Source organism: Rhincodon typus, chromosome 3 (assembly GCF_021869965.1).
Source record: "Rhincodon typus isolate 14 chromosome 3, sRhiTyp1.1, whole genome shotgun sequence".
In the NCBI taxonomy this organism is placed as follows: domain Eukaryota; kingdom Metazoa; phylum Chordata; class Chondrichthyes; order Orectolobiformes; family Rhincodontidae; genus Rhincodon; species Rhincodon typus.
The window spans coordinates 103538592-103551498 of NC_063334.1; the positions used below are offsets into that span (position 1 = coordinate 103538592).

General features: G+C 37.9%; 1 protein-coding gene across 5 annotated transcripts in view; it reads right to left on the reverse strand.

Moving 5' to 3' along the window:
* erbin (erbb2 interacting protein) overlaps positions 1 to 11923 on the reverse strand; it is a 61234-nt gene extending 49311 nt beyond the window's left edge. For all 5 annotated transcript variants that reach the window (XM_048595234.1, XM_020532429.2, XM_048595232.1 and 2 more), the window contains exons 1-5: positions 11854 to 11923; positions 8665 to 8809; positions 5547 to 5619; positions 5164 to 5293; positions 92 to 207 (exon numbers count right to left, since the gene is read on the reverse strand). In XM_048595234.1, the coding sequence (XP_048451191.1) occupies positions 92 to 207; positions 5164 to 5293; positions 5547 to 5619; positions 8665 to 8809; positions 11854 to 11886 (497 nt within the window). In that variant the 5' untranslated portion in view covers positions 11887 to 11923. The remainder of the gene's footprint in view (positions 1 to 91; positions 208 to 5163; positions 5294 to 5546; positions 5620 to 8664; positions 8810 to 11853) is intronic.
* Positions 11924 to 12907: the final 984 nt, after the last annotated feature.

The following is a 12907-nucleotide window of genomic DNA, read 5'->3' on the forward strand; positions in this document are numbered from 1 at the left end:
CTGTCCTTAAATTCTCTCTGAACTATAGGCAAAAGTAGTCTGAAAAACAACAGCATTTCTGCCAAGTACCACTTAATTCTGAAATACCAACCGGTTGTCACTGAGATTAATGACTTTCAATTTCTGCATCTCTCCCATTTCTTCAGGCAAGTATTCCAATTTGTTGGAATGAAGGAACAGCACAGTCACATTCTTCCAGTTACCAATCTGAGGTAAATCAAATTGTCACAATTTTAGACATTTGCAATAGAAAAGCATGAACTACAGCACTAGCCTTTAACCAACAAGACGACACTGGGTAGAATGAAGTTCCTAACCAGATGCTTTAGATGAAGTTATAAATAATACTTAAAAACAAACGATTATGTAGCAGAATATTCGAGACGGCATGAAGGCTAAATGATAATGAGGAGGTACTGCAGCCATACAGCTAACACATCACTTGTTCTTCAATGTTGGAACTCATTTCAGAAGAACATGAACAACTCAGGTGAGGTACACAGCTGATATGGTAGCATTAATTCTGTATCATTAGATGAATTCCTGAAGGTCACAGTTTTGTCTTTATTTGATTACTGCAGTTAAAGCTAGACTAACTCGGAAAGAAATTTACCGTGTTATGTTGTCCCAAACTAATCTATTTGGATGGGAATTCCATTCAGGCAAGAGAGGACAGGAAGCTCAAATTACCTACACAGCATGAAGATCCCTTCATCATGACTGCCTCTCTAAAGTCAGAAAAAAGTTACATTTCAATATTTCTTTATCTCCAATGTTTGATATCACCAGGCAACACAGTGAAGATGTTTTCAGTAATGTTGAAATTAATAACGTACAGCTAGCAGATACCCGTCACCTATCAAATCCTGTATTACTTAAATTTCCTTAATGAAGAGCATCCAAACAGGTTTTACAATGCTTGCATGGAAATACTGCCACCCAGTTGCAACTACTGATGTAATATTTTTCACATAAGGATTGGAGAATGTGAAATGTACTTCCTAAGTGGGAAGTCAAACAGAGGTCATTAAAAATTTTATGTAATATCGGGATAAAACTTTGGTATGAAGGTCCATTGAGGATAAAACATAGATAAATGGGTAAGAAGCTCCGATTGTGGGGTCATCCTGATCGAGAAAAATGGCTTTGGCTCTTTTGTAAGAAGTTAGAAACATTCAAAGTTCCCCAGTAAAAAGTTCTATTTTTCTCAGGAATGTGCTGAAAAATAAAAGTTTACAAATGCCATTTGTTTGATTTCAATGTGAAACATAGTGGTTTAAGTTTTATTATTGTTAAAGACTTAATTTTAGCACAAAACAATACATTAGGAGAGATAAATGGACATTGATATTTGTGCACAGACTTCAGAAATAATCTTGAAACTTGGAAAAAATAATATGATTCTACATTAAAGATGCTATGTAAACATAACAGCTTTTGACAAGAAGCCAAAATGGCAAGCCAAACCTATAGCAAAATTAGGCTTGACTGTTCCAAAAAGGTGTCTGGAACTCAAATTAAGACTCAAGCTAAGGCGAAGCTGATCAGCATTAGCATGCTGGGAAAGTGCATAAGAAGAACAGCAGTTTTATTAAATGTGTAACAATCCACAATTATACAGGGATCAAAGATACAGAATGTGCAAAAAGCAATCGCAAAGGCAAACTGAGCATGATACTTCCTCACCTTGAATGTTTTGCAATTATAAAATATGTTACTTGTGGAAATTCCACAGAAAACATGACAGTACTGACAATGGATGGCAAAGACAATTGTCATGTTAACTTAGATAAGTATGTGGTTTATCCATTTTGGTCAGAGGAATTGAAAGGCAACTTGTTATCCGAATGGAGAGAAACTTCAGAATGCTTCCTTGTCAAGGGATCTGTGTCTCCTCATGCATGAATCACAAAACTAGTACACAGATCCAGCAGATAATAAGGAAGACAAATGGAGTTTTGGCATTTATTGCTAAAGCAATAGAGGACAAAAAAGTAGGCAAGTGTTGCTGCAACAAGTCAGCACCTGAAGTAATTGTAAAATTTTGGTCCCCTTACTTGAGGAGGGACAAGTTGTACTGGAGGCAATCTGGAGGAGGTTTGATAGATTGATTGCAGAAATGAAGGGTCTATGTATAGAGAGAGAGAGCGCAAGTGTGAGAGAGCGAGTGTGATTTCGACCTATCCTGTCTGGGGTTAGAGCAATGAGAGGAATCAAACTGAGGTACATAAGGTGCTAAAGGGAATTGATGATGTAAATGCAGAAAGAATGTTTTCTCTATGGGGCAATCTAGAATGAGATGTCATTGTTTTAGGATAAGGGGTAGAGTTAAAAGATTTAAAATAGATGAGGAGAAATTGTTTTTCTCAAAAGGGTCACGAATTTGTGGAATTCACTACCCCAGCTTGCGGTGGATGCTGAGTCATTGAGTAAATTTAAGGAGGAGACAGATTTTTAATTAGCAATGAGTTGAAGGTCTATGGAGAATGGGCAGGTAAGTAGAGTTGAGCAGAGATGAAATCAGCCATGATCGTATCAAATGGCACAGCAGCCTACTCCTGCTCCTAGCTCTTACTTTCCAGTGTCTTGTAAAATTTACTCCAATTAGTTCTTCCAGTATATTATATTGCAAGGTAACAATAGTCACTTGACGATATTAGTTTGCAACATTTTGGAACATAGTGAAGGAGGAGTATGGAGTAGGCCAGTAGGCCAATTATGCCTAATTTATAATTTAATTAGATCATAGTCGATCTCTACCCTAATTACATTATGCAGTCATAAATTACTCCATTTCACCAACAACGGTTCAGAAAAGATTTACGAGGATGTTGCCAGTGTTGGAGGGTTTGAGCGATAGGGAAAGGTTGACTAGGAAGACTATTTCCCTTGGAGCGTCGGAGGCCGAGGAGTGATCTTATGGAGGGTTATAAAATAGCCAAGGTCTTTTCCCCAGGGTAGGGGAGTCCAAAACTAGAAGGCATAGATTTAAGATGAGAGGGGAAAGATTTCAAAGGGACTTAAGGGGCAACTTTTTCACGCAGAGGGTGTTGCATGTGTGGAATGAGCTGCCAGAGGAGATTGGTACAATAACAACATTTAAAAGACATCTGGATGGATATATGAATAGATTGTAGAATCTCTACAGTGTGGAAACAGGCAACTTGGCCCAACATGTCCATACCTCCCCTCTGAAGAGCATCCCACCCAAACCCATTATCCCACCCCCGCATTTCCCCTTAGTCAGACTGGAATCCAGCGACCACACAGAAGGCAAAAAATTGTATGTTAACTAAATGCTTTGTAATAAAATATCTAAGCTAAGAATACAGATATGAGCACCAAACACATAGTTACAGTAATGTAGCATTTCATCGTGCTGAAAAGTATCAAAGAATTATAATTTGAGAAGATAAGTTGTTATCAGTGAATTTAGGGAAGTGCACTCTAGTCTCATTACACCACTGGGCACAACATGAATTTAATTGTTTTACCCAGTTACCAAAATGGCCAATCACGTGCTTTCTCTGGTTTAGATTCAGAATAAAAAGAGTAAACCAGGTTTTTTAATAAACCCAAAATTAATAGACAGCACAGTGTCTCAATGGTTAGCACTGCTGCTTCATAGCGCCAGGGTCCCAGGTTTGATTCCAGCCTTGGGTGACTGCCTGTGTGGGAGTGTGCATGTTCTCCCCATGTCTGCGCGGGTTTCCATTGGATACTCCAGTTTCCTCCCACAGTCTGAAGATGTGCAGGTCAGTTGGATCAGCCATGCTAAACTGTCCCGTATTGAGCAGAAATGTGTAGGCTAGATGAATTAGTCATGACAAATATGTGGTTACGGGAACAAAAACAAAATTGCCGGAAAAACTCAGCAGGTCTGGCAGCATTTGTGAAGGAAAGGACAAAGTTATCGTTTCGGGTCCGGTGACCCTCCCTCAGTGGTTATGGGGATAGGATATGGGCCTGCGTGGATGCTCTTCGGAGGGTTGGTGCCGACTTGATGGGTTGAATGGCCTTTTTCCACAATGCAGGGATTTTATGATTCTATTGATGAATGCTAGAAATTCCACCGTGAGTATCTCATCTCCTGTCTCCCCAGTGACTGTCCACCATCTGCAAGGCACAAGTCAGAACTGTGGTGCAATACACCATTTGATGAATGCAGCTCCAAGATACTCTAGAAGCTCAACATCATCCAGCTCAAAGCTTACTTGATTGACACCCATCCATCACCTTGAAGGCCAAGGCTAGCGGATGCAAGGGGACACCACTACCTGAAAATTCCCCTTCAAGTCACACACCATCCGCACTTGAAACTTGATCACTGTTCCACGACTGTCACTGGATCAAAATCCAGGAGCCTTCCTTCCTAACAGCACTGCTGGTATTCCAACAGCCGAAGGACTGCAGCAGTTCAAGAAGGCAGCTCACCACCATCTTTACCAGAGTAATTAGGGGTGGACAACAAATTCTGGCCTAGTCATCAACAGTATAACTCATGAATGAATTTTATAAAAGCACTTATTTGGCAAAGATGTAAGGCTGACTAACTGCTCAAAATATGAAGGTATAAATATCTATCCTTCTAAAATACACACCACACACACACACACACACACACACACACACACACACACGGTAAAGGAAAGGTAAATGAGAATGGAAAGTGCTGGAGAAACTCAGCAGATCTAGTAGCATTTGTGGGCAGACTAACAGAATTACAGCTGAGTCTGCTATAAGTCAGTTCTGTATTTCTATCTCAATGGGCCAGCAATCAAGAACCTCAGGCTGATGTTCTTGAAACACAGGCTCAAATCCTACCATGGGCACATGATGAAATTTAAATTCAATGAAAAATGTGGAATTAAAAGCCAGAGTAATGGTGATCATGAAATGGCTGTTTTAAAAACATATTTCCCTAGAAATGCCTTGTCAAAATATATGTTCCAATGTCTGACATGACCTTTAAGTGACCTTTCAAAAGATAAAAAATCCAGGTATCCAAAGAATTGAACTGAACACATTTTTCCACAAACTTCAAAACTCAAATGCTTGAAAAAAATGATGAGATGCTTTCATAACAACATTAGGTATATCGAGAAACTGACAGAAATATTCAATTTTTGCTTACAAAGCAGCAGTTAAATTTTAAAACCTTACCTCTGATGGAAGCTCTGATATGAAGTTATGATCTGCCGCAAATGTTCTTTGATTTTCTAATTGCCCAACTGTAGGAGGCAGAGCTTCAATTTCATTAAAACTGCAATCAAATTCTTCCAAACATGCAAGCCTACAGAAACACAGGTACACAATTACACATAGCTAAGAACATAATGGTTTAAACACTTCTGTTCTCAAAACAAAATTCACATGGGCTACACCATGTTAAAGATGTATTATCAACAAAGGATGCCTTTGACGAGGACTCCGACAACGAACTAAGAAGTTTGCAAAACTATTTCTTACCAAGGCGAACATGTCATTTTACAACAATCTACTTGTATTACAGGCTTTTTTTTAAAAAACTGATCTCAAAAACCTACCCTCCTACTGAATCTGGCAAGCTTAGCAGTTGGTTTTCATCCACTTTGAGAGCAGTTAGCTTCTTAAGAGATCCTGCAACAATTACAATGAATACTTTATCAAGAAATCAAGAGGCAGACATTAGATCCCACAAGAATTTCAGCTCAAACTATAAAATATTGCCATTTGTTTAAACAGTATTGAAAACATCCAGAAGAAAAAAATACCCTGTTGAATGCAAGACTAGTGACATGATATTCAGTTTTATGGTATGCAGATGGCTAAATACGAACATACAAATTAAGAGCACAAGTAGGTCATTCAGTCCTTGAAGTCTACTTTGCCATTCATAAAGATTATGGCTGGCCAGTTGATGTTCCAAATTTCACATTCTTATCTACCCCTATTATAGTTTGATTCCCTTGCCTAACAAGAATCTATCTACCTCTGCTTTAAAATGTTCAATGACCATGCCTCCACTGCCTTCTGATGCAGGCTTCAAAGTTGCACAACCTTCAAGTGAAAAACTTTCCCCTCATCTCTGTCCTCAAAGGCCAGCCCCCAGTTTTACAACAGCGTTCTCCAGTTCTGGGCTCATCATAAGAGGGAACATCCTATCCACATCCACCTGGTCAAGATCTTTCAATCGTCTGAAAAGTTTCAACAAATCACTCTTTGCTCTTCTGAGCTCTAGTGAAAACAAGCCCAGTCTGTCCTATCTGCCCTCATAAGACAGTCCACTCATCCCAGGTATTAATCTAGTAAACTTCCTCTGAACTGACTCCAACACAATTACATCCTTCTCTAAATATAGAAACAAAAACTGTACACCGTATTCAAGATGTCGTCTCACTAGTGTACTGTATAACATTCTTAATTTAATGTTCAATTCCTCTCACAGTAAAGGAGAGCATCCCATCAGCCTTCCTAATTACATGCTGCACTCATATACTATCTTTTTGTGATTTGTGCACTAAAACAGCTAGATCCCTATGCATCTCAGAATTCTGCAGTCATTCTCCATTTAAATAATATTCTGCTTTTTTTATTCTTCCTGCCAAGATGAACAAATTTGCATTTTCCCACATTATTCTCCATCAGCCTGAATTTTTCCAACCAACTTAACCTATCTAAATCAGTCGAAATCCTTGCTATGCTGATTTTGCAGCAATTGTAACAATGAGACTACCCTGGCTTACTATTATTAAGGAGGATTTAATTGAGATTATCTATTTTACTGAATTTTCCTTATGCCAAAGGGGGCATTAATGGGATGTTAGTATATTGGAGAAGTACACACACACATTAAATGTATTAAATCACATTAAATCCTAGCAGCAGGGAGAGAATCCCAGCTTTTTGCTTATAACAGAGAGAGGAATAACAGCTTCCACATCCAGCTTCAAGACCCCAGCAATTGCAGAAGGCTAAAACTAAAAATCCTGGTTCTATGAAAGCTTGAACCCACCCATTCAGGCCACTTCTACTGTCCCAACTTTTAAAAAAAAAACCCAAAGCTTCACAAGCTGTTTGCGTTATTGGCTTTGAGCAGACTACTCAGAACCTCTGTCTTAATCCTTCTTCATTAAAAAAAAAACTGGACAAAATATGCCTCTTAAAGCCATTGTATTGTCATACATATCACAATGCTGCCTTATTATTTAATCAAGGGTTAATACTACTTCCTTAGTCTGTAGTTTCTGTGCTAGTTACACAGAATAAGGTTTTACCACACAAAGTTTGGCAAAGCTTTCAGCAATTGGGCAGCAATCGGGCAGCAATCACTTTTTAGTGATCAAGTACTTAATGGATGAGGCTTAAATTCACCCAAAAATCCCATCAATTTAGAATTACACTTAAAGGCTTGAGTAGGACGTAAAACAGTTAGAATAGACTGCAGTATTCAAAGCTGAAGTGTTCAGTAAATCAAAAAAAAAGTGAACATCCATTTATCCTCTCCAACTGCCAAGATTGCAGCTTTTATTATTTCAAGATGTGACCAGAGCAAAGAAACACACTGGTTACTATGGAGCTGTATTGGGATTTCCGGGCTTTATGGCTTAAGAGAGAAGGCAGTCGACAGTAAGGGTAAACATAGGTTAAGAGATAATGACATTAACCTAGCTTAATTTTATTGACTATAATTTTTTTCTCATTTTCTGCCATAAAGACTTTTTGCTTCATAATACTATATTTGGCATTATGTATATTTCTTGGGTAGGGTTGCAGGCTAAAGCAGATAACGTCATTCACTTGTTGATAAAAAAGGTAAACCAACATGGAACTTCAGTATGCTTTCGTCATGAACTGGATGTTGCTTTGGGTGTCCTCAAAATTTATTCCCTCATCTCAAGACATTGATTTTGGTTTTTAACATACTGGATTAAGTGAAATATATCCAAATGACAACAAATTTAGGTTAAAATCTTGGAAACGATTTTAGTCATAACTACTAGGAAAAACATATTATAAACAAGCTCTAGCCAGAATAAGAAAGTTGCAACAAAATGCAAAGCACTAAGCTTTACAAACTAAAATACCCTGCAAAAACTTTTAGAAATAACACGGGAGTGACAGCAAGTTTTCACATTTCACCATAACATATCAGCAAATACCATTGGTTGATCCAAAAAGTGTTTTACAATGATGGCCGTATTCTAATTTATTCATTGATTTTTGCGAAAGAATAAGCTATTGTCTTGAGCAGAGAGAATGTGACATGTCAAATTCTGTGGCATTAACATTCTAAAAGAAATTTGTTAGATGCTAAGCAATTGACATTAAATTTAGGAAATTGTCAATTAACTTATAAAATTAATAGTTTTACACTGCCCTGCAGCTCTGGCATTATCAGTTTTCTAAATTAATATGTGTCAATTATGCATTAAAAGAGTACAGAAATGTTGAAAATCTTGGACTAAATTTATATTTGCATTTCAAATGGTTCTCATTTTTCAAATTGTTATTTCAAATATTCCCTAGTTGATTTAAATACTATTAAAACAATGTCAGACATGGAAATATTCCAGTTATGTTTATACACAAGTATAATACAGTATTACTAAAACGATACTTAAACAGAGAATACTTTCCTGTTCAAACATTCATGGATACATTACACACTTAAAAGTAACAAACCGATTGTTTCAGGGAGCTGTTGGAGCACATTGCTAGACAGCAGCAGGTCCTGGAGGTTCTCACAACCTGATATGGCATCATCAATCATTTCCACATTGTTTTTGGAAACATCCAAGTAAGTCAACTGCTTTAATTTGCCAATAAACTAAAAAGAAAATAAAAATACAGCAGAAATGTGATATTCAGTTACATTTATATTACAAAGATAATACCAATTAAGAGCCCTTTTTTTTTGCTAAGGTACAGTAGCTGACACAAACACACTAGAAAAACCTCAGCTTCTAACATCTGGTGAGCAGGCAAAGCACAGTGAGGACAATGCTGTAGGATAAAAACTGGCCCTGATGTTCTGTAGGGAAGGGAGTTTAAGAGGAGGAAATCAATCTGGAACTACATATTTCCAAGTATCAGATATGATCATAATCAGCTGTATGTGCCTCCAAATTGAACAATTTGGAAAGGTTAGTCACTCAGGCTCACACATGAATGGTGCGTTTGTGCGGATGTAGTAAAGGGCAACCAGTGCCCATGAAATGTCGTCATTGGAAGGACCCAATATCTTTAAGGAGTGCAGAAAACTGGTAAGACAAAAAACACTGTAGAACAGCAAGTAAAAATTCTAAATTTGCCAAAAACTATTGGATCTCTGATGCTCAAGATGTTCAACCGCAGAACACCACTGTATGAATCAGGAGTACTACTCAAAATTATAGCTCAAATTCAATTACTAGAGTGTACAGTAGGCTTCATTTCAACTGTAACACATGATTCCTCCATGGTCAGGGAAAGTACTTTTTACGTACACATCTAATTCAAATTCAGTTGATACTGCATCAATAAATTGATACATTTGGTAGAATAGTGATTCGGGTGTAATACCACAGAAATTGTTCAGGAAACATACCTCAGATTCTCATCTCTATTCACTTTGAGTTAATACGTGAACCCAAATGGTATGGGCCCAAAAAAAATCTCCTGTCATCTAATACAAATTTCCCAATATTAATTCAATTATATGTAAAGAAAATATATAGTAAAAATGTGCTTCTTCGTGTCACTTTTATGTAAAAGAACTTGCCTTCCAAAAAAAATCCAAAATACATGACCTACATACATAGAAAATGAGTGACATCTCTTAACTAAAATAGAATCCTAATAGAACCTAAAAGAACAATCACAAGTAAAGAATGCTCAACAACCTCTAAGGAAAGAGAAAGATGCATACACTCTTATTTGTAATTATTACAAATGCTTCCATTTCCAATACCATATCATAGGAGTTATTTTGGCTACATTAATATTCTGAAACCTGCCACAATACCCATGGCACTCTTATGAAAAGAGTGCATCGAGAAGAGATGGCTAACAAATGGATAACACTTCAAATACCTTCTCAGAATCTGGATTTTCTGTAAATAGAATTTATCCTCAGACTTACTAACAGTGGAATTTAAACCTCCTGAAATCTTACTGGTCTCATGCAATTGTAGGAGACCATGTTGGAACACAAGAAGATCATTATTTTGACCACCTCAAAAAAAGCAAACACCTTTTAGAATCAAATTATCCTGGTTAAATTGGTGTACTGAGATATTGTAACTTGTAAATAATTGGTTATACAGATGTATTTTGAAGGATACAACCATTTTAGACCTTTACAGGCTCACATGCTTTTCCCAACAGTCAGAGATCTACAGCACAGAAAAAGGCCCTTTCGCTCAATGCATCTGTATCAGTCAAAAAATGCCGAATTATTTGAATTCCATTTTCTAGCACTTCGCCCCCATAGCCTTGTATGGCTTGGTATCACAAGTGCATATCTGAATACTTCTTAAATGTCGTGAGGATTTCTACCTCTAACACTTTACAAGCAGTGAGTTCCAGACTCCCACCATCCTCTGGGTGAAAAGCTTCTTCCTCACATTGTCTCTAAACCTCCTGCCACTTACCTTAAATCTATGCCCCTTGGTCATTGATTTCTCCATCGAGAGGAAAAGTTTCTTCCCATCTCCCCTATCTATGCCCCTCATAATTTTATATATCTCAGTTATGACCCTCTCAATCTCCTCTGCTCCAAGGAAAGCAGCCCAAATCTATCCAGTCTCTCTTCATAACTGAAACTCTTCAGCGTAGGCAACATCCTGTTATCTCCTCTGCACCCTCTTGAGTGCTATCACATCCCTTGCCCTTTGTCCAATTTCCAATTTCCTAACCACTTTAGACAATTCCTTCTTCACCTCTCTGTCACTGCCTTGATTTAAGTTGAAGAACTAGTTTTAGACCCGAGTTGTTCTCCCTCAAACTCAATTTGAAACAATATCACATTGTGATTACTATCCTAGAGGATCGTTATCAACAAGATCTCTTATTAATCTTGCATCATTACACATTACGCGATCTAAAATAGCCTGTTCCTGGGTAGTTTCTACAACATACTGCTCTAAGAAACAATTCTTGATGTACTGTACAAAGTAAGTTTCATATTACCCTAACCCATCTCATTTGTCCAATCAGTATGCAGATTAAATCAATGAAAATTGTAGTGCCTTTCTTACACACCTCCACTACTTCCCAATTTATAACTTGTCCTACAGTGAGGCAACCCCTCGGGGCCTATAGATGACTCCCACCTACGACTTCTTTCCCTTGTTATCCCTTATTCCCACATCACAATCTATTGCACCTATATCACTAATTACCACTGCACGGATACCTTCCTTTATTAACAAAGCTGCCTCCACCATCACTTTCCATCCTCAGTTTCAGAAACGGCTGCCACTGCTCTTCCTCTCTCTCGCTTTTCAGGAGCTGCTAACCCTCTTCTCTCTCTCTGTCTGTCTCTCGCCTCACCCCCACCCCCCCCCACCCCCCAAGTGGTGTTTTAGAAGCTAACTTGTACTGTTTCAGAACCTGCCGTGTCCATGATCCACTACTCTTGACAAAACTCAATTTTTGTTTTGAAAACACACCATTCCCCAGGCCACAATTTCACATTACTAACTGTCAACCTGAATTAGCAGCGTATTTAAGGGAAAATTCTTTAGTGTCAATCTAGTACTTGTGGTCAAGAACCAAAGAGCTAATGAGTTTCCAATTTCATTTCACCCAATTAATTTTATGCAATATTCATTTTCTAACTATGTGGTTAAATTAGTTCAGCATCAATTAGCACCACAGCATGACACATACCCCCGGGAGAATTGCAAGTCTATTGCCATCCATCCAAAACTCCTTTAGTCCAGTCAGTTGTTCTAATACTTCAGGCTAATAGGGAAAAAAAAAAATCAAGAGACATTTAAAGAAAAACACATATAAACTCAAAACACTGATGTGTTGCTAAGAGGGACTATGTATTTGTCGAAACCATTTTATCAGAGGTTACAATCAAATCGGCCAATTTAGAAAGAATATCTCTGGTCGAAAATCAAAAACAACAAGTCAAACTGAGATTTCTTTTGCAATTAAAATAAACCCGGTTACATTGTATAAACAAAAATTAATATAACTTAGTTCTAAGTTTCAAACCAAAAGTGTCATCTTGGAAGAAAACAAATCTGCACATATGTCAGGATGCAGCAGGTAATCAGGAAGGCTAATGGAATGCTGGCCTTCATTTCAAGGGGGTTGGAGTATAAGAGTAGCAAAGTCTTATAACAGCTATACAAGATGCTGATTAGATTAGATCACATCTGGAGTACTGAGAGCAGTTTTTGGTCTGCTACTTAAGGAAAGATTATTTCATTGAAGGCAGTTCAGAGAAGGTTCAGTAGGATGCTCCCTGGTATAGAAGAGCAAAAGTTAAACAGGTTGGGACTCTACTCACTGGACTTTAGAAGAATGAGCAGTGATCTCATTGAAGCATATAGCATTCTAAAGGGGCTTGACAGGGTAAATGCTGAGAGAATGCTTCCTGTCATGGAACAGTCAGGATGAGAGGGCATAATCTCAAAATAATGGGGCCCTAATTTAAGATGGAAATGAGGAGGAAGTTCTTCTCTCAAAGGGTTGCAAGTCTTTAGAACTCCTTGCCATGGAGAGCTTTGGGGGCCAAGTGCTGTGTATATTTAAGGCTGAGATAGAATCTTGATGTGTAGGGGAAATCACGGGTTATGGAGAAAGGGCAGGAAAATTAATGAGAGGAATGTCGGATCAGCCATGTTCCTATTGAATGACAGAACAGGTTCGAGGTTGGGGGGATGGTGCGGAGCAAATGGTCTTATGATCTTATGGCCTAATACTTCTT